At 41.1% G+C, this 25,187-nt stretch overlaps 1 protein-coding gene across 5 annotated transcripts in view; it reads left to right on the top strand.

Moving 5' to 3' along the window:
• The first annotated feature begins 7,323 nt into the window (after positions 1-7,323).
• Positions 7,324-25,187, top strand: part of stx17 (syntaxin 17) — a 34,406-nt gene continuing 16,542 nt past the window's right edge. The window contains exons 1-5 of one of the 5 annotated variants that reach the window (XM_034174901.1): positions 7,324-7,484; positions 7,781-7,807; positions 11,654-11,781; positions 11,861-11,926; positions 22,805-23,131. In XM_034174901.1, coding sequence (XP_034030792.1) covers positions 11,659-11,781; positions 11,861-11,926; positions 22,805-23,131 — 516 coding nt within the window. In that variant the 5' untranslated portion in view covers positions 7,324-7,484; positions 7,781-7,807; positions 11,654-11,658. Of the gene's footprint in view, positions 7,485-7,780; positions 7,808-11,626; positions 11,782-11,860; positions 11,927-22,804; positions 23,132-25,187 lie in introns of all 5 variants that reach the window. The other 4 variants (XM_034174902.1, XM_034174898.1, XM_034174899.1 and 1 more) reach the window with 4 other exon arrangements.

The raw sequence follows: 25,187 nt of genomic DNA, 5'->3' as shown, positions 1-25,187 counted from the left end.
GTGGAACATGGACATGTGTTGAGGTTTGATTATGACCTGGAGCTCAAACATGTTGAGGCAGTTGTGCAGGCGTGAGAATGCAGCTACTCTGGGTAGGTGTGTATGCTAAAACTTACCTACATGACCTTTCCCATATGCCTTGTCTTCCTTTTTCTACTGGGAGCCGAAAAAAAGTCACTTTTCACGACTGCTTTGGTGAGTGCAGCCATAAACAAAACAGTAGCACCATTTATCCCTATGAAGTTATGCTGTGTTCATATTGCGCAATGGCGGGCTGTCTCCAGAGGTGGTCAAATCCCTCAATGTCATGCAGGGTGTTGTGGGCTGGGGTGTTTGGCTGGCTTGGTTTTTGTTTTCTGTTTTCTCCCACCAGGTGGTATGCATTCAGGACTGAGTGGCTGAGCATTAGGACCTCACCCTGAACACCTGAGGCTTGTTTTCACGTGCAGGTCATCAGGACTCACAGCTGTGGTGTATTTTGTCTTGATCAGAGATTGCTGCATTTAAACCTTGAATGCACAGTGTGTGATTGCCAGAGACTCGACCTTGTGAGCAGACGTGTGAGATCGACGTCAGGAGAACAATCTCACCATCACGGACGCAGAGACCGCTCCAGGTTTGACGCCACAGTCTGTGAAGGAGGATTGGGTGAGGTCTCGCGCTGTTCAGCACACTTCCTGAGGTAATTTGGTTTTGGTGACTTTTATGAAGTAATGACAGTGGATTTGGTGTCCCTCACACCTTGTGTTATTGAGCTGTCACGTTATGCTAATTGTCTAATCAGCTTCTGCTGCAGTGGAGATTTGAACTGAGTTGTTCCGTGCCTGCAGGGTGAGAAGCTGATGTATAAATTTAAGCCAGGAAGTGTTTGCTGATTGCGTGCACCTTTGAGTTGTGTCTCTCTGTGTGGAGTTGGACTCACCTCCATGTTTTCTTTCTTCACAGACTTGGTTTGTCGCGGCCACCTGGGGGGTGTCGGCGGGGTCCCTGGGTCCGAACTGCTGTGGCTCCGGACCGTTTGCGCTGTTGAGAGCGCGCCGTGTTTCCACCTCACCAGACCGCGGACATTTTAGTTGTTTAGCACGTCACACACTGTTATGTTTATTAAATTCTGTTATCCTTTGAACCGTGCTCTGCTTATTTTATGCTGGGTCCTTTCAAACGCTGGGTCGGTGCTCCGACCGCGTCCGAAACATAACACAGGGGTTCAAATGAGACTGTGCTGCCCTATTCATAGTCAGTGTTGCAGACGTGCATTTAATTAATGGATCAGTGCAAGTAAAATATGATTTTTACCTCCACCAATGAAGTTGGAGAAGGTTATGTTTTCGCCCTGTTTGTCTCTTTGATTTTGAACAGCCTGGAACCCACAGTTTTTCATATATCATTATGAAAGTTTTACAGCGGATTCATACCCTGATAGGCAAGAACTGATTCAATTTTCAAGGTCATAGGTCAAAGGTCAAATTCAGGAAAAATCTTGGAAAATTGGAAAAATCCTAATTTTTTACATTGACTGAATATTCAAAAAAATCATAATTGTCAAAAAAGATCAAATTTCTTTCATATGTATGAGAGCATTATGTAGGATGGTATCCTTTATCGACTGACAAACTTTGATCTGGACTGGATCCAGATTACAGATTTTTGTGGCCATTTAAATTTAAATTGAAAATCCTTTTTAATGTGTATTTTACATTATATCTTAACCAAAAATGCCCCAATCACTCTCTTATTTCAAAGTGAGGTGCAGACAGTGACTCACTAACACCTGACAAAGTTTGATTCGGATTGTGGATTTTGTGGATGTTTGAATTTAACATTGAAAGGCCAGTTTGATGTACATTTTGCATTATATCGCAATCAAAAGTGCCTCAATCATTCTCATTTTTCTGTTATGGATTTACCTACACCACCAAAACTGGATGGAGGTTCCAATTTTATGCCTGTTTGTCTATCTTCCGGTTATCAGTCGGAAACCAAGTACCAAAAAGCACTGACAAATACAGCAGAGATAACCAATGTTCTGTAAAAATTATCTGAAAAAGAATTCAGGAACCAAAAAAGTTGAAAAATAAAACCTGACAACACCACAAAAAAAACCCTTTGATTCAAGTGCATTAACTAAAAACATACTCCTGGCATTTGATCACAGCTAATGTAGCTTATGAAAAGTTACTTCTAACAGGACTTTGACTTTGAAATTTTTTTTTCCAAGGTAAAATTTTGTGGAATTGGAAACCACTGTCAGATGTTTGCGCTCTACCTATGAGTGTGGTGCTCTAGGTTATTATTATTATTATTATTATTATTATTATTGTTGTCATTGTTGCACACCCCCTGTGCACATCTGATGCGCACTGGGATACATATCTGCCATGCAACTGAATGATTCTGTTTAGCTCTTTCTTCTTCTTCCTTTTCTTTCGGGTGTTCCCGTTAGGGGTCGCCACAGCAGATCAATTGTTTCCATCTCACTGTCCTCTGTATCTTCCTCTGTCACACCAACCACCTGCATGTTCTCCCTCAGCACATCCATAAACCTCCTCTTTGGCCTCCCTCTTCTCCTGCTGTCTGGTGGCTCCATCCTCAGCATCCTTCTCCCTATATATCCTGGGTCCCTCCTCTGCACATGTCAAAACCATCTCAATCTCGCCTCTCTGACTTTGTCTCTAAACCGTCCCACCTGAGCTGTCCCTCTGATATGTTCATTCCTAATCCTGTCCATCCTCATCACTCCCAAACAGAATCTCAACATCTTCAGTTCTGTCTCCTGTCTTTTTGTTAGTGCCACTGTCTCTAAACCATACAACATAGTTGGTCTCACTACTGTCTTGTAAACTTTCCCCTCTGCTCTTGCTGATATTCTTCAGTCACAAATCACTCCTGCCACCTTTCTCCACCCACTCCACCCTGCCTGCACTCTCTTCTTCACCTCTCTACCACACTCTCCATTACTTTGGACAGTTGACCCCAAGTATTTAAACTCATCTACTTTCACCACTTCTTTCTCTCTCATTCACACACATGTACTCAGTGTTGTTCCTACTGACTTTCATTCCGCTGCTGTCCAGAACATATCCTCTCCAGACTAGACTCAACTTGCTCTCTACTCTCACTACAGATCACAAAGTCATCTGCAAACATCATAGTCCATGGGGACTCCTGTCTGATCTCATCCATCAGCCTGTCCATCACCACTGCAAACAAGAAAGGACTCAGAGCTGATCCTTGGTGTAATCCCACCTCCACCTTGAATGAGTCTGTCATTCCTACTGCCCATCTCACCGGTGTCATACTATTCTTGTACATGTCCTGCACTACCCTAATATAATTCTCTGTCACTCCAGACTTCCTCATACAATGCCACAGCTCTTCTCTTGGCACCCTATCATAAGCTTCTCTAAATCCACAAACACACAATGTAACTCTTTCTGGCCTTCTCTGTACTTTTCCAACAGTATTCTCAGAGCAACCATTGCATCTGTAGTAATCTTTCTCGGCATGAAACCATATTGCTGCTCACAGATCTTCACCTGTTTTCTAAGCCTAGCTTCTACTACTCTTTCCCATAACTTCATGCTGTGGCTGATCAGCTTTATGCCTCTGTAGTTACTGCAGCTCTGCACATCACCCTTGTTCTTAAAAATAGGAACCAGCACACTTTGTCCCCACTCCTCAGGCATCCTTTTACTTTCCAAGATTTTATTCAACAATCGGGTTAGAAACACCACTGCTATCTCTCCTAGACATTTCCATGCCGCCACTGGAATGTCATCTGGACCAACTGCCCTTCCACTCTTCATAGCTGCCCTCACTTCTTCCTTACTAATCTCTTGTACTTCCTGACTTACTCTCACCACATCATCCAGCCTTTTCTCTCTCTCATTTTCTTCATTCATCAGCTACTCAAAATATTCCCTCCACCTTCTCAACACACACTCCTTGCTTGTCAGCACATTACCATATGCATCTTTTACCACCCTAACCGGCTGCATATCCTTTCCAGCTCTGTCTCTTTGTCTGGCCAGTCGGTACAAGTTCTTTTCTCCTTCCTTACTATTCAGTTTCTTGTACAGCTCACAATGTGCCTTTTCGTTAGCCTTTGCCACTTCTCTTTTCACCTTACGCCGCATCTCCTTGTGCTGTTGTCTACTTTCTTCATCTTTCCGACCACCCCAAAACTTTTTTGCCAACCTCTTTCTCCTTATGCTTTCCTGGACCTCTTCATTCCACCAAGTCTCCTTGTCTTCCTTCCACTGTCCAGCTGTCACACCCAGTACCGTCCTAGCTGTCTCCCTCACCACATCTGCAGTACTTTTCCAGTTGTCTAAAATTGCTTCTCCTCCATCCAGTGCTTCTCTCACCTGCTCACTAAATTTCACACAACAGTCTTTCTCCTTCAGCTTCCACCATCTGATCCTTTGTTGAGCTTTCACTCTCTTCTTCTTTTTTAACCTCTAAAGTCATCCTACAAACACTGTCAGTCTATGTTGTCTAACTATACTCTCTCCTGCCACCACCTTACAGTCTCTGATTTCTTTTAGCTTGCATCTCCTATAAAGAATGTAGTCCACCTGTGTGCACCTTCCTCCACTCTTATGTTACCCTGTGCTCCTTCCTTTTCCTAAAGTATGTATTCACCACAGCCATTTCCATCCTTTTTTCAAAATCAGCTACCATCTGCTATTGCACATTCCTATCGTTTATACCATGTCTACCTATTACTTACTCATCAACTCTGTTCCCTTCACCAACATGCCCATTGACATCCACTCCTATCACCACTCTTTCATGCACACTCTCCACCACCTCATCTAACACACTCCAAAAATCTTCTTTCTCCTTTGTCTCACAACCTACCTGTGGAGCATATGCACTGATGATATTCATCATCACCCCTTCAATTTTCAACTTCACACTCATCACCCTGTCAGACACTCGCTTAACCTCCAACACACTTTTAACATACTCTTCTTTTAAAATGACCCCAACACCATTTCTCTTCCTATCCTCACCATAGTACAACAACTTGAACCCACCTTCGATGCTCCTGCTCTTACTTCCCTTCCACTTGGTCCCTTGCACACACAATGTCTACTTTTCTCCTCTCCATCATATCAGCCAGCTCTCTCCCTTTACCAGTCATACTACCAACCCACTCTCATTTCCACCCTTCTACTTTTCCTCTTCTCCCGCTGTCTGTGGACACGTTCTCCTCCTCCTCTTCTTCTTCACCCAGCAGTAGCCCAATTTCCACCGGCATGCTGTTGGGCAACAGCACCGGTGGCGGACATTGTTAACACGAGCCTCGACCAATCCGGTATGGAAATTTAATTCTTAGTCTGTATGGTTGGGTTGGCTTGTTTTATGTTGGATACCCTTCCTGATGCAACCCTCCTCATTTATTCGGGCTTGGGACCGGCACTAACAATGTACTGGCTGCACACCCTATGTGGCTGAGTTGCACACCCCATGTGGCTGAGTTCCACTGAGTTCTCTGCACCTGTTTAAAAAATAATAAGATGCAGGAAGTAAGACGCACAGACTGCGGCTCTCCTACTGATGCACTTCCTAGATCAGAATCAGATGGCACCTGAGCCCTGACACCCACCAGCATCACCACCAACGTTTCTGATGATTTGCTATTTTGACTTTCACTGTCACCTTTTGTTCTTCCTCCTCCATCTGTAACTCTGGGAGTCCCCCTGGAAGTGGACAACTACATGTGCATGCACGCACATACACACACGCACACAGGCCATGCGTACACCACCGGGGGAAATCCCATGTGGCTGGGGACTGTGTGTGTCACTGTGGCCCCTCGCGTGGAGCATCCGCTGAAGGAAGTCTGTGTGGGGGGTTGGCCTAAATGTCAAAGGTGCAAGCTGTCGAAGGAGAGAAATGGAAACATGCAGCAGACCTGCTCACGCAGACAGAGCTCACAGCAGAGGAGGGGGAACCCCGACTCTCTGTCCCAAACACACACACCCACACACACACACACAGATGTCACATCACAAATAATCAATGCTTCTGTTGACAGAAATTCATCTGGAATGGGGTTCTAAATAGAGTTAAGAATGAAAATATTATAATAATGCTTAATTTAAGTAATATTTTCCCCTTTTTCTTTTTTTTACCTCCACCAAGGAGCTCATGTGTTCCCCTGCATTTGTATGTTTGACTCTTGGCAGTATAACTCAAAAAGTAATAAACAGAATTTAACAAAACTTTGTGAACAGATCCAGGAAATAAGTGCTTCATTTTTGGAAGTAATCCCGTGAATATTCTAGAACTAAGACCTATAGAAGAATATTTGGCACATAGCAACATTTAACTCAAAAAGTTGTGAGAGGATGTTGATGAAATTTGGAGAGCAGATAGATTAGGTTCCAAGAAATAAGTGATTCAGTGTTGGAAGTAATCCGGTGTATATTTTAGAACTGTGATCTAGAATAATATTTGGCACATAGCAACATTTAACTCAAAAAATCGTGAGAGGATGTTGCTGAAATATGGTGAGCAGATGGATAATGTTCCAGAAAATCAAGCGGTTTATTTTGAATTTGAGCTGGGACACATTTTGGACCCAAGATGAAGAATAGGTTTTAAGCATTCCTGACCATGTGGCTTGGTGAAGGTATGCTCTCTGATTGCCTTCTAATTGTTTTGTTTGTGATTACAAAATTTTCCAGTGAATTTTTTTTCATTGGTGTATGAGGGAAAGACCTCAACTGAAATTTCACACTGGCCATTAAAAACACAATATAAGTAAAATAAAATGAAATAATATAATATATAAATCCACAGACAACTGTGTCAAACTTGTTTGTTAAAAAAAGTACCAAACCACTGGAGTGCTAATCTTAATGTTCTTGTAAAACCACAGGATCCCGCGCCGCCCCTAAATAAAATCATTTCTAAAGATAACATTTTATTTTCTGTAATGGTTCTTTGCTCTCTTTATCATCATTATTTTGGCAGCATCTTTTACTTATTATTTATTTCATAATGCCTGAGATTCACGCAGAGTACTTTTCATGAAGACTGAGATAAGATTTTGAAAATAAATCAAATAATTATTTTTAATTCCTTGATTATTTATATGTCTTTCTTTAAAACTACCAGCCATTGTGTTGTTGTTCATTATTTTCAACCTTGTGTTCGTGTTTTGTTTTCATTTTATCTTATTTTATACCTTCATAGTATTGTCGCTGTTTTCTTGCTTGCCTTTTATGTTTCATGTAAAGCTTCTTTGAATTTGAATGTCATAGAGACGGTTGGAACAAAGGTTTCTGACTGATGTTTTCAGCCGGACACAATTCTTGAACGCACAAGAGGAGAGTTGTTGACAAACTATTATGAGTAAAAACCGAAAGTAAAGCTGTAGATTATTAAATGTCATCGATTTTATAAACATGAGGCCTCACGACAGGATTCAACTAAATGTAGATTAAATCACTCTGAAGCACATTTAAGCGGTAAGCGCAAACTTTCATTTTTCTTGGCTAAAATGTCTCCGGAATTCACAAACGTTGACGCCAGTAATTTTAGTTAAAGTTATAACTACTTTATATTTGTTGAATTTAGTTTAATTTATTTATTGTATTAACAGTATTAACGCATTTCAGCCAGATAAATCACTGCTAAAATAAACAAACTGAAAATTTAACATTTTGTCAGGAGACACAAGCTGTTAATCTTGTGGCAGGCAGCATTCTTCAGGTATTAAATAGAAGATTTTGGAAGCAGAATTAGTCTTTTTTTTTTTCATCAGCGGAGTTAAGTGTTTAAATTCATCACGGTGATTGATGCTTCAGTCACCACTTTATTTATTCATTCATTCATTTTCAATCTTCCCATGAAAAACAGCGGTTGAACAAATCTGGACTTTATGCTGATCTGTAGAAATCCACCTTCAAAAGTGTGAATAAACTCAGTCTGATTTTATACCGCTAATGAATTTTGATTATAAAAGTTGAAGGTAAATTCACCTAAAAGGTTCAGTCATTACTCAACATTTGTATAAAATCAGTCTTTTAGAAGTGCTGTATGATTGTACTGAAACTACCAAAATTGTGTTGTTTCTTAATACTGTTAAGATATTTTTGTACATTTGTTCATCCAGCGCTCATCCTTGACCCAAAATACATATACCAAATGGCAAATCTCAGCTGTCCCCAATTTCTCTGTGATCAAAGCCACACACACACACACACACACACACACACACACACACACACACACACACACACACACACACACAGGCCACTTGGCTATTAATATAGATATTTGGTGGCATAACCCTTGCTTTCAATAACTGCCTCAAGGCTGTGACCCATGGACATCACCAAACTGTTGCATTCTTCGTTTGTGATGCTATTCCAGACTTTTGCCGCAGCTTTTTTCAGTTCTTGTTTGTTTCAAGGGGTTTCTGTCTTCTGTTTACTCTTCAAGAGGGGAAATGCATCCTCTATAGGGAACCACAGTCTTATTTGAACCCCTGTGTGATATTGTGGGATTTGACCACTTCTGGGGACAGCCTACACAAACACAGCATCACTTCTAACAGAAAAATGGTGTACTGTTTTGTTTTCAGCTGCAGTCACCGAAGCATTCACAAAAGTGCAGTTTTTTTGGTCCCCAGTGGAGAAGGGAAGACAAGGCAAATGGGAGAGGTTGTGTCAATATGTTTTAGCATACACACCTTGACAGAGTAGCTGCGGTCTCTCACCTGCACAACTGCCTTGATATTTTTGAGCTCCAGGTCATAAACAAACCACAACATATGTCCGGTTTCCACCGCATCTTCACTTTTTCTTTGCATGTTCACTTTTTTTGACGTGTAATTTGCCCAAAAACTCAGAGAAAGTGACATGTTTCTGATGGGGACAGCCCTCGTCTGTCCCCGGAAGTAGAATTATATTTTTTCATTTTACCTCTTTAGGGATCAGACTATGGTACCCAGTTGGGTTAAGGTCAGGTGATTTACTTTTTTCCCCTGATGAAGTCCTTTGTTTTGGTGCTAGTGTGCTTTGGGTCATTATCATGCTGCATAATAAACTTCCTCCCAATTAGTTTGGATGCATTTCTCCATAAATTGGCATACATAATGCTTCAGTAGCTGACATTTTTCAGTGGTGGTAATAAATTATACAAAGTTTCTAGAATGATTTGGAATGGCGTGTGACTCCAGAATGTAATTATCAATGTCCATTATTCACTGTTGTTACGTAATATCCATAATTTCTCTAAAAATATTAGTTCCGTTTTGTTGGCATTCAACCTAATCCGAAATACATACACTGTTAAAAAGTCTGTGAAATTAACGGTGAAATGCTGTGAAATCACGACGTAAAGAAACTAAAAAGAAAAACAATGGAATAATGTTTAATTTACAGCAATAATGTGTAAAATGTGGAGCAAAACCAAACTGTGAATTTAACAGTACAAATATGTTAAAATAGTCATATATCATTGTAGAATTTATAAATGACACAGAAAAACCATAATACTAAAAACTATACAATACAGTTAAATTTTACAGACAAGAATTTTCACAAATAGAGCAAAATACTGATCATTAAAGGTTTGAAAAAAAAACAGGTGATGTGTCTGTTTAAACTACATTTTGAAGATAATTAAACATAAGGTGACTGTTTTGCAGATTTATCTTCTAAATAGACACATACAATTTACAGGTTTACACCGTAAAATTTAGATATTTTATGTAAAACCTTTTACATATTCACTGTAATTTCTACAGAATTCTCCTGTTAACCACAGCTGCCAAAATTTTTCCATTAAAAAAAGGGATTTCTTTACAGTGTACCAAACGGCAAATGTCAGTCTCCCCAGTTTGTCCACGATCGAAGTTATACACACGAACGCACACATAAACGTACACGAAGGCCACTTAATTTTTAATATATAGTTCATATACCGCCCCCTGCTGGAATGGTGTATGAGTCCAGAATTGAATTATCAGCGTCCATTGTTAACTGTTGTTAGCTATTAACCCCAATTTCTCTAAAATATTCGTTCTATCAATGTTCTGTTTTCGCAACGTTCATCCTTCACCCAAAATACATAAGCATACCAAACTGCAAATGTCAGCTCTCCCCAGTTTCTCCTTGATTGAAGCCATGCACATGCATGCACGCATACATGTACACAGAGGCTACTTTGAGCCTGGTCCAGAAGCAGCCATGCAAGCCCAAGCCATTACACTACCTCCACCATGCTTCACAGATGAGCTTGTATGCTTCAGATCATAAGCAGTTTTTTTTCTTTCTCCACACTTGGGCCTTTTCATCACTTTGGTAGAGATTCATCATGGTCTCAATCCATAGGATTGTGTTCCAGAACTTTTGTGGCTCATCTCTGTACTTTACAAATTCTAATCTGGCCTTCCGATTGTTACTGCTGAGGAGTGGTTTGCATCTTGTGGTATGGCCTCTATATTTCTGCTCTGGGAGTCTTCTTTGAACAGTGGATCGTGAAACCTTCACCCCTCCACTCTGGGGGTTGTTGTTTTCTTCACAGCTCTCACAATATTTCTGTCATCAACTGCTGTTGTTTTCCTTGACTGACCTGTTTGATGTCTGTTGCTCAGTGCACCAGTAGTGTCTTTCTTTTTCAGGATATACGTCCAATGTTTGTCCAATGGCTCTGATCAATCCTTCTTTTCTCAGCTTCAGAATGTCTTGCTTTTCTCCCATAGACAGCTCTCTGGTCTTCATGTTGGTTTATCCTCTTTAACAAGGAATGCTGTCTTTATAGGTTAAACCCAAGGCTAAAACCCACGCTAGTCATGCTGAGCTATTTAATGTTTGAACAGTCAACCAAAAAGGTGACACCTGGGCAACAAGAAACACCTGTCAGTCACATGTTTCAATAGTTTTGCTCACTCGAAAAATGGGTAGGTTCAAACAAAGGGTGGTACGTCCTGAGTTGTTTAGCACGTCTACCAGGAAATAAAACCTGAAATTCTGAATTCTTGTCTCATCTTAAACCCAAATGTCTTCAGTGAACAACAAAACAAAGGAATTGGCCTTGCTGCTCCAATATTGTTGTAACTACAGTAGGGGACTGTAGTTGAAGGTCGTCTGTTCATTAGAATTGTTTTCTCTTCAGGGGAACTATTTTTATTTATTTTTTCCAGACAACAAAAATTTTGATCATATTGGCAATGTCTTTATGAATCCCGTATTCAAAGGCTAATAAATAAAATTTTAGTGGTGCCAAAGAAAATTACTTATATGACGTAAATTGTAAAAAAAAAAACGCTGTACACCTTTAAATGATCCTCTTCAAGCATTCCTGGTAAACAGGCAACATCTTGTTGTGCTCGGTGAAGATAGTTGCCATATATTTCCATATAATGTGTTTGTAAAACTGTCGAACTAAAACTGTCTGAAGGTCTTTACTTTTTGAGACTTTCATGTTGTTGTCTGCTTCATTAAATTGCATCTATCGCTGCATGTTGCTGAATCCAAGAGGGATGTTGGCAAGAAGAGGTAGTTATAGAGCGTATGGAGTTGCCAACTTTATATGTGTGGGCAGGTTTGCAGTTTATTAATTTCATGGTTTGAAATGAAACCAAACCTTCTGCTATTTACAGTGTCTGTTGTCTGTTGGTCGTCAGCAGAACACATGGCAGAGGAAAGCAACAAGCTGACACTGAAGCGCCTAAAGGCACCAATCAACAAATTTATTAAAGTGGCCCTACCCACAGACATGGAAAGACTGCAGAAGCACCACAGTAACATGCTCAAGGTGAGTGCTGACATGTGTCTGGACATGTGATACACCCGCGTGTCTGCTCATAACTCCTGCTGCTTCTTCATGTTCACAGTACCAACATACACAGCAATGGGACCGCCTTCATCAGGAGCACATCAACGCCAGCCGAACTGTTCAGGTACATAATGATAATCTGTAAACTGCATGAAAAGCGTCCGGTGGGAGAGACAGAGAGATGCCAAATTGTAATTGAAATTCTCTCAAGACGTCATTCTGTAAGGGCCCCGTCACACTTAGTACAAATGAGCATGAGCCAAGCCGAATCAGGTGGAATGTCAAAAAAAAACAAAAACACAATTCCTACCACATCTGGGAGGGAATAAGAATTGTGGAGGACAGCCGTCCGAATACCCAGACTGCGCACCGACCCGCCCCGACTGATTCGTCCACACACGTGGTGAGTGCATGTGTGGCGGGCACGTGCATAAACCCCGGCCCAATCTAAACTGGCAGTAAGCCAAACAGTCATATCCAAAAGCTTCAATTCGTAAGGGATCTTCCACACAGAACCGTCCACCCTCATCACCGCTTGCAGCTGCCGGATGGCGGGAAGGTCCACTCTCCACAAAAGGGCTGATGTCCTGGAGAGACTAAGAGTGAGAGACAGTGGCCGGGAGAACGAGCAAGCGGTGAGTGCTGTCTGGATGTGGCGTCATACGGAATAATTATTTTGTAGTGGACGGAGCCATTCCAAAGGTGATTACTTACTTTATTTACATTGTAGTGCCTTGGTAAACAGTCGCATCGCCAGTCTTTCTAATAGTTTAGAAGATGTATCGTCATTATATGTTTATTACAGCTGTGACAGACCATTCAGCTGCACACTGTCCGCCGCTCAGAGACGTGCTGACATGGTGCGCAGCCATTTGACCAGGCTTTTGCAGCCATGATAACATAATATTACAGATAGGACTTCTACATCATGAGGTGGACTGACAATATATCTGTCATATGATGTGTATTACGGCTGTGACAGGCCGTTCAGCTGTGTGTGCTGATCCACTGCTGTGTGACGCATATGGACTCACAGCGACACACGGTGTTTTCGGTTTGATTGCACAATGTTCATGTCTACTTCATAAAATGACTGTGTGCCACAGACGTTGCACGTTACAATATTTCCTTTGCGCACCCAGAACGGGAGGCACGGGGGTGCAGTGCAGGACATGCCGGCAGGATTAGACGTGCCTGACAATGGCAACTTTTCCTCGAACACGATCAGACTGTTTCGAATGCTGTTTTGACACCATGCAAATATTTAGAATGCAGTCAGATTGCAGTTAGAGTCCACCTCGACTGCTGTACGATATTTTTCCACCTTGACTGCACCTGACTGTTTTAAACATGAGCTAAACATTCGGCCAGCCACACAAATTTGCCTGACTGTTTGGAATGCACGCTGAATGCTGTCAGAGGGTTTCGATTGCACATCGACTTTGTCTGATTGGAGGTTGAATTTTCATTCGGGTGGCATTCTGGCTCATTCGGCCTCTCGTGTGACAGGGGTATAAAAGATAAAGTAAGGTGGATCTTGGTAGATTCCAGTTAGTTTTATGAAAAGCAACTTCACATTCACAGCTGTGTCAGCACAAAGGGTCATTAATTTAACCCCAAAAAGCCAAACTGCATGTTAAGTTCTCAGTTTTTGTCCAGATATTCAGATCTGACCCTGCAGGTATTTCTTTGTGAGTTATGAGGGGAGGATAGATGATGATGGGATTTGGCAACTTCTCATATTTTTAGCAATTTACTAATTAATTAATTAATTCATTTTGTTATTATTTTTAATTTGAGTTCAGTGATTAATTTATATATATATATATATATATATATATATATATACGAGGTCTGTGATGAAAAAAGCGGTCCTTTTTATTTTTTTCAAAAAATAAATGGATTTGATTCATATGTTTTTACGTCAGACATGCTTGAACCCTCGTGCGCATGCGTGAGTTTTTTCACACGTGTCGGTGACGTCATTCACCTGTGGGCAGGCCTTGAGTGAGGAGTGCTCCACCCCGCCCGTCGGAATCTCTTTGTCTGAATAGCCGCTGCAGACGGCGCGCGTTGCTTTATCAACATTTTTTCTGGACTTGTGAGGGATATCCAAGTGGATACTATTGGAGAAATTAAGCTGGTTTTCGGTGAAAGGTTTAACGGCTGATGAGAGATTATGGGGTGTTTCTGTCGCTGTAAGGACTTCCCACGGAGCGGGACGTCCTGCAGCGCTTCCAGGCGCCGTCGTCGGCCTGTTTCGACCTGAAAACATCCTAATTTAAGGCTTAATTCAGCCAGGACGTCGTGAGAGAACAGAGAAGATTCAGAAGAGGCCGGCATGAGGACTTTATGCGGACATTCCACTGTTTAAGGACATTTTTTAATGAAAGACGTGCGCGCAAATTCACCGAGTCGTTTCCGTGACGACTCGGCAAATCTGTGTGCGCCGTGACAGGAAAAACCCCTCTGTGTTGAAAACCATTTGTAAAATTCAGGCGGCTTTTGATGGCTTTCAACAAGTGAGTAACTGAGAAATTGTTTAACAGCTTGGGCATGTTCCAACTTGCCCGTTAAGGTTTCCAGCGGAGGTGTTTTTCCTGTCGCGACCCCCGCGGTTGGGTCCGGCCCGACATGCGACTCTGCCCGCACGTTCTTTCATTACATAATGTCCGTTAACAATGGAATGTCCGAGTAAACTCCTCATGCCGACTTCTTCTGCAAGTTCTCTGGTCTCTGACGACTTACTGGTTCAACAGAGCCTGAAATGTGGAAGTTTTCAACTTGAAACGGCGAGACCCTGCCGCCTCGAAGCGCAGATCGCCATCAGGGGCCGTGGGCCGTCCTTAAAGCGACACTACCAGACCAAAATCTCTCATCAGCCGTTAAAATTTTTACCAAAAACCAGCTGAATTTATCGAATGGTGTCCACTCAGTTGTGTCTTACAGTTTTGAAAAAATTTTGATCAAACAAAGCAGCAGTCTCTGAGCCATTCCTAATCAATGAAAAAACGACGAGAGAGTGGGCGACTCCTCACTCAAAGACTGCCCACAGGCGAATGACGTAACCGACAGGCGTGAAAAAACTCTTGCATGCCCAGGAGGGTTCAAGCATGTCTGATGTAATCACACGTGATTCAAATCTATATGGTTTTTGAAAAAAATAATAAGGTCCGTTACTTTTATCACAGACCTCGTGTATATATATATATATATATGTATATGTATGTATGTATATGTATGTATGTATATGTATATATGTATATGTATATATGTGTATATATATATATATATATATATATATATATATATATATATATATATATATATATATATATATATATATATATATATATTGCGTGTGTGTGTGTGTAGGCTATACATTTAATTTTTTTGTTGTTGGCGTTTATAAGCTTTTGCTTTTGCCTACACCCTTTCGGGCACATGGGTACGGTGTTAAATCATTTTCTTTATGAGTTTTCTTTGCTATTTTGAGTCGGAGTGTGGAGAATAAATTAATTAATTCATACATACATTCATTCAGTTAATATTTGATTAGATTAGATAAGCCTTTATTCATCCCTCAGTGGGGAAATTTCAGAAACAAATTAACAAATACACAACATAATGTTCGTCTGAAATATTTCAAACACAGATTGTGATTAAATAAAAAGTATTTTTGGAGCAGATTTGGTCTTGTTTTTCCACTTAGAGCAAATATGGTTTTCTCCATTGATGTGTGGGAAGAGGTGATGGCTGAGTACAAAGAACTATTAACAAATTTGCAGTAGTTTAAAAATAATATCTGACTTAGGCAGTAATGGTGGAAATCTGTCACAGACTTTCTGAATCTGTTTTTAGCTGATTTAAACAAAAAAAAAATCTGATTAGCTGGCTTTCCCTTCACAAATACTTGTGTACATTTAGACTCATATCTGTCACTTAACTTTTTCCACCTCGATGTTCAGTGTTTTGGATGTCTGTCACTGGATATTTTTAGTAAACATTTCTACTCGAGAAGTGGCACTATTTTACAACTGTCAAATGTAAATTGGCTCATATTATTAGCAAAACAAGAGATCTTATCACACACAGAATCATCTCTGAGAGAAACATCTGCAGAATGTGGTGAACAAATAAATAATTGCGTTTTATTGTTATTGTGTTCTGTATTATTTTACGAGTAGATTTGTCTCAAACACAACTACTAAATGGGATTCATGTTAATATCTGTGTGAATAATGACTGAGTTGTTTTACCCTCACTGTAATCGGGTCTTGTAAGGGCAGCTCTTCCTAAATCATTTGGTGGATTTCAATGAAATATCACTTAATGAAAGCACACCATTTGACGATGTGCATGAAGGAAAATAATCCTGTTCAATAATCTTCATAGGAGATAATTGGACTTTCAGTGTTTGTTTATACATCATATATGTCAGTTACATGTAGTTTGTTAATTTGGTAAAAGCAACTATTTGTTAAAGCAACTAGTATGGTGGTGGGGGGGGTATCATTTTGCGAGCTTGCTCACAGATCTCCCATTTATTAACTACACAACTCAATTTTATTTCAAGAACTCAAATTCTATTCAGAAAAATTCAGGGCAAGAAAAGAGCACAAATGTTAAATGGAGTACGTCTTGTGTGTGTGCCGAAGTACATGTGCTGATGGTGGATGTGAACAGCCTCAGGAGATGTTGTTGCCTGGAAGCCATCGTGTCTCTGAAGGTGAAATAACTCCAAACAGGCACACACCTATCCTCTCACCATTACCCATCATGCCCCAGAGACACACACACAGAGTGCTTTTCCATGTCTGCGTAGTGATAATCCAGTCTACGAGTTACTTCACTTTGGGTGTGCTTGTTCAAAAACATACACACACATACACACCCACTGATTGATTTACATTTTTAACTCTACAGTCTGATGATTGGCATGTTCTCCCACTAGCCTGCTGCCGAGCTAAGCGCCAAAATAAATGCAAAGGCACCCCCCACCACCACCACCTCCCACTTTGACCCCACTAGCAGCAGCAAACACTGGCAGACGGGTGAGGTCAGTACTGAATATTTGATAGTGAGTGTGCTGTTGGTCTGTCTGAATGCCTGGTGACAGTTAATTAGCAGGCTGACACAGACCTGACTGTCTCTGTGTTAATCAGTGTTTTTCACTTTTATTCATATGTGCATGAAGATACATGCATGTGTATTCATTAACAGAACATTGTGTAGACCCCCTGAGCCCAGGTTGTGCTGTTGCATTGGAGGGATGATGGCTGTGATTGGGGGAAGTTGGGGGCAGAGGGGTCTCCCACAACACCACAAGCTCCAAGACATTAGCCACCACCAGAACAGTTCACTGAAATGTTAAAACCCATCAGCTTCTCAGTTTTTTCCCCAAATGAGGCAACATTCCAAGATGGAAATCAGCTGTGTTTTACAACAATGCATCATTTAAAAAAAAAGGCTACTTTTTTTTTGGAATGAAATTTAACATTGCATTCCATTTTTATGCAGATGACTCCCAACTGTACATTCCACTTAAATCTGGCAACTCCATGCAGTCTCTTTTAGATTGTCTTGAGGAAAATTAAAATCTGGATGGCAAATAACTTTCTTCAGCTAAATGAGAACAAAACTGAAGTCATTGTTTTTAACCTCTCAAAATCCAAAAATTTCATCCCCGGAGCCCTTGGTCCCCTTGTCCCTTATGTCAAATCTCATGCAAGAAAACTTGGTGTCATTTTTGACTCCCAGCTCAACCCTGACAAACAAATTTCATCTGTTGTAAAGACCACTTTTTATCCATTAAGAATTATTGCCAAACTAAAGTCTGTTCTGTCCTATAATGTTCTGGAAAAAGTCATCTATGCTTTCATAACCTCACTCCTAGACTATTGTAATTCCATTTACTTTGGTCTTCCTCTGAATCTGGTGACACAGCTTCAGATGGCAGTAGCTAGGCTGCGTACTAACACTAATATTTCAAGGTAGACACCAGGTCTTCTTGATCTTCCAGCCAAGGTCTCCTTCATGTCCCAGATCCCTTTTGCAGTTGCTGGTCCTCAGCTGTAGAACCTGCCACCTGACATTAGAAATGCCCTTCGATTACAGTTTTTAAATCCAAGCTCACAATACATCTTTTTACTCTGGCTTTCCCCGCATTTTAATTGTCTTTAGCACACTTACAGTAGTGTTCAGAATAATAGTAGTGCTATGTGACTAAAAAGATTAAGTATAGATTGAGTATATTTCTTATTGTTACATGGGAAACAAGGTACCAGTAGATTCAGTAGATTCTCACAAATCCAACAAGACCAAGCATTCATGATATGCACACTCTTAAGGCTATGAAATTGGGCTATTAGTAAAAAAAAAAAAGTAGAAAAGGGGTGTTCACAACTAACCCCTTAATGCCTGAATTTATATAGCTGTATATAAAAAAAATGTTTTGTGTGTGTTTTTGCCTTTAAGTAGATGGTAAATAATGTTGAAATTATTAATTACACTTTTGCACAAAAAATAAATAGTAATTTTGGTATTTTGGTAATAATTTATGTTATAATGCTATTAGAATAATAATAATGGTATGTTGCAGATTTGAGACAACAGGCTTACTGGTCAATTTGATATGTTGCATATTTGAGTCAAATATTGTAGCATATATGCGACAGTAGGCATTAAGGGGATAATAGTAGCATCTGCTGTTGACGCTACAAACTCAAAACTGTTATGTTCAAACTGCTTTTTTAGCAATCCTGTGAATCACTAAACTAGTATTTAGTTGTATAACCACAGTTTTTCAGGATTTCTTCACATCTGCAAGGCATTAATTTTGTTGGTTTGGAACCAAGATTTTGCTTGGTTACTACTGTGCTTGGGGTCATTGTCTTGTTGAAACACCCATTTCAAGGGCATGTCCTCTTCAGCATAAGGCAACATGACCTCTTCAAGTATTTTGACATATCCAAACTGATCCATGATACCTGGTATGCGATATATAGGCCCAACACCATAGTAGGAGAAACATGCCCATATCATGATGCTTGCACCACCATGCTTCACTGTCTTCACTGTGAACTGTGGCTTGAATTCAGAATTTGGGGGTCGTCTCACAAAATGTCTGCGGCCCTTGGACCCAAAAAGAACAATTTTACTCTCATCAGTCCATAAAATATTCCTCCATTTCTCTTTAGGCCAGTTGATGTGTTCTTTGGCAAGTTGTAACCTCTTCTGCACATGTCTTTTATTTAACAGAGGGACTTTGCGGGGGATTCCTGCAAATAAATTAGCTTCACACAGGCATCTTCTAACTGTCACAGCACTTACAGGTAACTCCAGACTGTCTTTGATCATCCTGGAGCTGATCAGTGGGTGAGCCTTTGCCATTCTGGTTATTCTTTTATCCATTTTGATGGTTGTTTTCCATTTTCTTCCACGTGTCTCTGGTTTTTTTGTCCATTTTAAAGCATTGGAGATCATTGTAGATGAACAGCCTATAATTTTTTGCACCTGTGTATACGTTTTCCCCTCTCCAATCAACTTTTTAATCAAACTACGCTGTTCTTCTGAACAATGTCTTGAATGTCCCATTTTCCTCAGGCTTTCAAAGAGAAAAGCATGTTCAACAGGTGATGGCTTCATCCTTAAATAGGGGACACCTGATTCACACCTGTTTGTTCCACAAAATTGACAAACTCACTGACTGAATGCCACACTACTATTATTGTGAACACCCCCTTTTCTACTTTTTTACTAATAGCCCAATTTCATAGCCTTAAGAGTGTGCATATCATGAATGCTTGGTCTTGTTGGATTTGTGAGAATCTACTGAATCTACTGGTACCTTGTTTCCCATGTAACAATAAGAAATATACTCAAAACCTGGATTAATCTTTTTAGTCACATAGCACTACTATTATACTGAACACTACTGTACGTTGTTATGTCTGTAATTTAATTGTTGTCTCTCTGTGTCAGTTGAGTTTAAATTGTTGATTTGTAAGTATTTTTTTTATTATTATTTTCTTATTTTATAAACTTCAGGTAATATATATATTTCACAGACATGACGAGCGAAGCTCTTCAGCATCTCACCATGTCATTTAGGTCCTTCAGACCTTTTTGGAATAAATGTTCAGTGTGAGCTGTGTTTAAATGTGCTACACAAATAAATTTTGCTTACTTGCTTTATTTTTCCATACATATTTTAGCATTCACTTATATAATGAGAAGCTAGCTTGTTTCGAATAATGTCCAATAATAAGGTTTAGAATTATGGCAAATAACAGTATTTTTATCTTGCAGGGGTGGTGGCCAAGTGGTTAGTATGCTTGGTTTCAGTGCAAAAGGTTCCCTGTTCAAACCCATCCCTGCTACATTTCTCCATGCAGTGTGGAGTTGCATCAGGAAGGGCATCTGGTGTAAAATTGTACCAAATCAACATGCAGATCCACCTTGAATCTGCTGTGGCAACCCCTAGTGACAACAAGGGAGAAGCTGAAGGGACTTACTAGCAGTGTTTTATCTCGATGCTTTAAAATGTTATTACAAAAAAGTGGCCACAGTTGTCAGGAGTGTAACGCTTACAAGGCTTCGGACATTGTGCTCTTGACATGTTTAAAATATCACATCTGAATATCTGTAGATGAATATAATTGCTGTTTTTTTTCTTTGATTCTCTTCCTACATACAGCTCATCACAACTCCTTGAAAAAAGACAGAAAGCATAGGTAGTACAAGAATAATTTTAATCATGAAACCACTGCCCCCCCCCCCCCCCAAAAGCACTGTCAGTTTTAAGATTTAAATTAATGAAAATAAAATGATTTAAACACAATGGAGTCGAGTTTAATTAAAATTTATACTGGTTAAACAGTTTATTGGAGTTGCATTGTAGCCACAATATTGATTGTGTAGAATTTTTTTGTTGTTATTATATCCACCAAGGATGTAATAAAATCATCTGTGTTTATTTATTTGTCTGCCTGTCTGTCTGTTAGCAGGATTATGTCAAAATTATATACTGCACAGATTTTGACAAAAATTTCACCACAGATACATACAATGGCTTGCAAAAGAATTCAGCCCGTTGGTATTTCACACATTTTAATTTGTTTATGGCATTTCAGATACAAAAAGTAAACCAGGTTTCTCAATATAAAAATTTCTAAAATTATCTTTGTTAAACTCAAACTGAAAGTAAATCTCTACAACCTGATATAAATTAATAAAAGCCAAGATGATGGGTTGCACAAGTAATGGGCCCCTTTGGTATAATACCTGTAAATAATCAGTTTTATTGCCAGTTTTCTTCAGACAAGTCAGTGAATGGATACATGAACATTTCCAAGTCACTGAATATGTCTTGGACTTTATTTATATCAATTATGAAGAAATACAAACAGTATGGCACTCTATGGTAAATCTGTGTGGAGTAGACAGTTCTCAAAAACTGAGTGACTGTGCAAGAAGGAGAAGAGTGAGCAAAGCCTCCAAGACACCTAGACAACCCAGAAAAAGGTATAGGCTTCTGTGGCTGTGATTGTAGAAATTGTGCACAGTGCAAGTTTTGGATTTTATATCCCTAGTTATACAGCTTCATGATGAAGTGGACCAGAGGAGGATTTTCTTAAAAATAAGACCTGAAAGTTCACCTACAATTTGCCAGAAGTGGTACAGAGGAGGGTCTTCTTTCTCTAAAACATCAAATCTAGGCTTGCATCTCAGATGTACCTTCTGGCAAATTGTTGGTGAACTTTCAGGTCTTCTTTTTAAGAAAATCCTCCTCTGGTCCACTTCATCATGAAGCTGTATAACTGAAGATACAAAATGCAGAATTTGCACTGTGCACAATTTCTTCAATCACAGCCACAGAAGCTAAAACTTTTTCTGGGTTGTCTGGGTGTCTTGGTGTCTTTCCTCACTCTTGTCCTTCTTGCACATTCACTCAGTTTTTGAGAACTGCCTACTCCACACAGATTTACCATAGAGTGCCATATTGTTTGTATTTCTACATCACTGATGTAAATAAAGTTCAAGACATATTCAGTGACTTGGAAATGTTTATGTATCCATCCCGTGACTTGTCTGAAGAAAACTGGCAAGAAAACTGATTATTTACAGGTATTATACCAAAGGGGCTGATTACTTGTGCAACCCATCATCTTGGTTTTTATATTTTTAAATAATTTATATCAAGTTGTAGAGATTTGTTTTCAGTTTGAATCGAAGGAAGATAATTTTAGAAATTTTTATATTGAGAAGCCTGATTTACTTTTTGTATTTGAAATGTCATAAACAAGTTAAAATGTGTGAAATACCAAGGGGCTGAATACTTTGTATTAGGCCATGGCAGATTCCATTAAATTTTGGGGGTGATCCAGATCTCGATTCTGAATCAAGAGTTCATTCATATAGGCTTTGGAGGATTACGTTAAACCCCCCCCCCCCCCAAAAAAAACAAGAAAAAAACAAAAGACTAACAAAAGACTACTTCACGGATTCTCACCAAATTTGTTCCACAGTTAGATATTAGGCCATGGCAGACTCCATTAAATTTTGGGGGTGATCCAAATCTGGATTCTGGATCAAGAGTTCACTTCATATAGGCTTTGAAGGATTACTTAAAAAAAAACCCCAAAAGACTACTTCACGGATTCTCACAAAATTTGTACCACAGATAGATATTAGGGCATGGAAGAATTTTGGAGTTGATCCGGATCCGGATTGATGGACGTCAGAAATGTCAGATTGCAATTGTTCCCTCGTAATTATTGTAGACTTGTATTTAGCAAAAGGGTCTTAATATTTCTGTGCTCTCTCATCATATGTTCGGAGGTAAAGTGACACTGCATTATATTACAGCTTCTTCTTTTGTGCATCTTTTCCCATTTCATCAGGATTATGTCTCCAGATTTGTGCCTGTTAATCATGGAAAGTTGTTAAACATGACATAGACTCTTCTTGAGTAACCTCCTGCTCTTCTGTCACCTTGCAGCAGTTGAGAGCGAACATCAGAGAAATGGAGAAGCTGTGCACCCGTGTGCGTGCTGAAGATGCCGCAGATCTGGAGCTGCTCGTCAAGCCAGTTAGAGACAGGGCGTTAGCCGCCACACAGGACTTCCTGAGTGTGCAATCTAACACTGTACCCCAGCCCACATCAACACCACCACCTGCCCCTCAGCTTTCCAGCGATCAGTCCAGCGAGTGCCATGCGGATAACAATGTGGAGGCAGAGCCAGCATCTCTCAGACAAATGCAGCTCTACCTTCCAGAAATCCCCGCTGATCAGAGTGCAGCTGAGTCCTGGGACAACCTAAAAGAGGTGTGTAATCTCCATCACTTTTAATGAGTGTACATTTCACACACACAGGCATAATCTATCCATTATGTACAGCCCCAGTTCCAATGAAGTTGGGACGTTGTGTAAAATGTAAATAAAAGCAGAATACAATGATTTGCAAATCCTCTTCAACCTATATTCAATTGAATACACCACAAAGACAAGATATTTAATGTTCAAACTGATAAACTTTGTTGTTTTTGTGCAAATATTTGCTCATTTTGAAATGGATGCCTGCAACATGTTTCAAAAAAGCTGGGACAGTGGTATGGAGCAGCTGGCCCAGAACAATGTCAGGGACGTGTGGAGAGGCCTCAAGACCGCCTCTGGATTTGGGCAGGGTGCCAGCAAGACTGCAGATGGAGATTCTTGGTTTGCAGAGGAGCTAAACAGATACTTTAACCATTTTGGCTCCTCCACACCTGCACCCCCTGCCTCCTCCCAGCTCTCCACATGTCTCCAGCAGCCAGTCCCCCTGACCCCCCACCTTCTTCCCCCTGGTCACCTCCATTGCACCCCGGACTTTGTCCCTCCTCTCCCCGGACTGTATCCAGCACCAGACCACCTCAGCTCACACCTCAGCTACCCCCTCCCTCCCCCTTCACTGTAAGCCCGTCTGAGGTGAGAGGCCAGCTCCTGCGGCTGAAGCAGAGGAAAGCAGCAGGACCTGATGGGATCTCCCTGAGGCTGCTGAGGACCTGTGCAGATGAGCTCTGTGAGGTCCTCAACCACATCTTCAACAAGAGCCTCAGCCTGGGGGTGGTCCCCACCCTGTGGAAGACCTCCTGTGTGGTCCCGGTTCCCAAAACACCGCACCCCAAGGAACCAGCCCACTACAGACCAGTTGCCCTGACCTCCCACCTCATGAAGACCATGGAACGGCTCATCCTGTCTCACCTCCGCACCATGGTGAGCAACATCCTGGACCCACTGCAGTTCGCCTACAGGCCCAACATCGGCAGCGTCAGCTACCTGCTGCAGCGAGTGCTCACCCACCTGGAGACCGGCGGGAGTGCTGTGAGAGTCATGTTCTTTGATTTTGCCAGCGCTTTCAACACCATCAGACTGGCGCTGCTGTGGAGGAAGCTGGAGGAGGCAGGTGTGGATGGACAGCTCGCCGCCTGGACCATCGACTACCTCAGTGACCGCCTGCAGTACGTGCGGCTGCGCGGCTGTCAGTCTGAGGTGGTAAGGTGCAGCACTGGGACCCCCCAGGGCACCGTCCTCTTGCCTTTCCTCTTCACCCTTTACACCTCGGACTTCACCTACAACAAGGACAGCTGCCATCTCCAGACGTTCTCTGATGACTCCGCCATTGTGGGTCGTGTGTCTGAGGGGAGCGAGCTGGAGTACCGGTCGGTCATCACAGTAAGACGAAGGAGATGGTGATCGACTTTAGGAGGAAACCACCACCTCACCCACTGGTGAACATCCAGGGGGAGAACATAGATACTGTGGACAGTTTCAAATACCTGGGTGTTCACTTCAACAACAAACTGGATTGGACTCATAACACTGACGCCCTGTACAAGAAAGGCCAGAGTCACCTCCACCTCCTGAGGAGTCTGAGATCCTTTGGAGTGAGCAGGCCTCTGCTTAAAACCTTCTATGACTCTGTTGTAGCCTCTGCTCTCCTCTATGCTGTCATCTGTTGGGCTCCGGGCAGCACAGAGCAGGAGAGAACGAGATTGAATAAGCTGGTCAGGAAGTCCAGCTCTGTTCTGGGCTGTCCTCTGGAGTCTCAGGAGGAGGTGGCTAAGAGGATGGTGTTAACCAAGTTCAAATCCATCATGAACAACTCCTCTCACCCTCTGCACCGGACTGTAGTGGAGCTGACCAGCTCGTTCAGTGACAGACTGAGGCGCCCTCAGTGCAAGAAGGAACGATACCGCAGGTCGTTGCTCTCTGCTGCTGTCAGACTGTACAATAACACTGTGAAATAACAACATGCAATAATATGTCCAGAAATCACGTGCAATATTAATATGTCCACATATGATGTGCAATAACAACTCGTTTACAAATCCCAGGACTAATG

The sequence above is a fragment of the Thalassophryne amazonica genome, chromosome 7 (genome assembly GCF_902500255.1).
Source record: "Thalassophryne amazonica chromosome 7, fThaAma1.1, whole genome shotgun sequence".
NCBI lineage: Eukaryota > Metazoa > Chordata > Actinopteri > Batrachoidiformes > Batrachoididae > Thalassophryne > Thalassophryne amazonica.
Note: the sequence above shows the minus strand (reverse complement) of the source record. Positions and strands in the feature narration are given on the sequence as shown.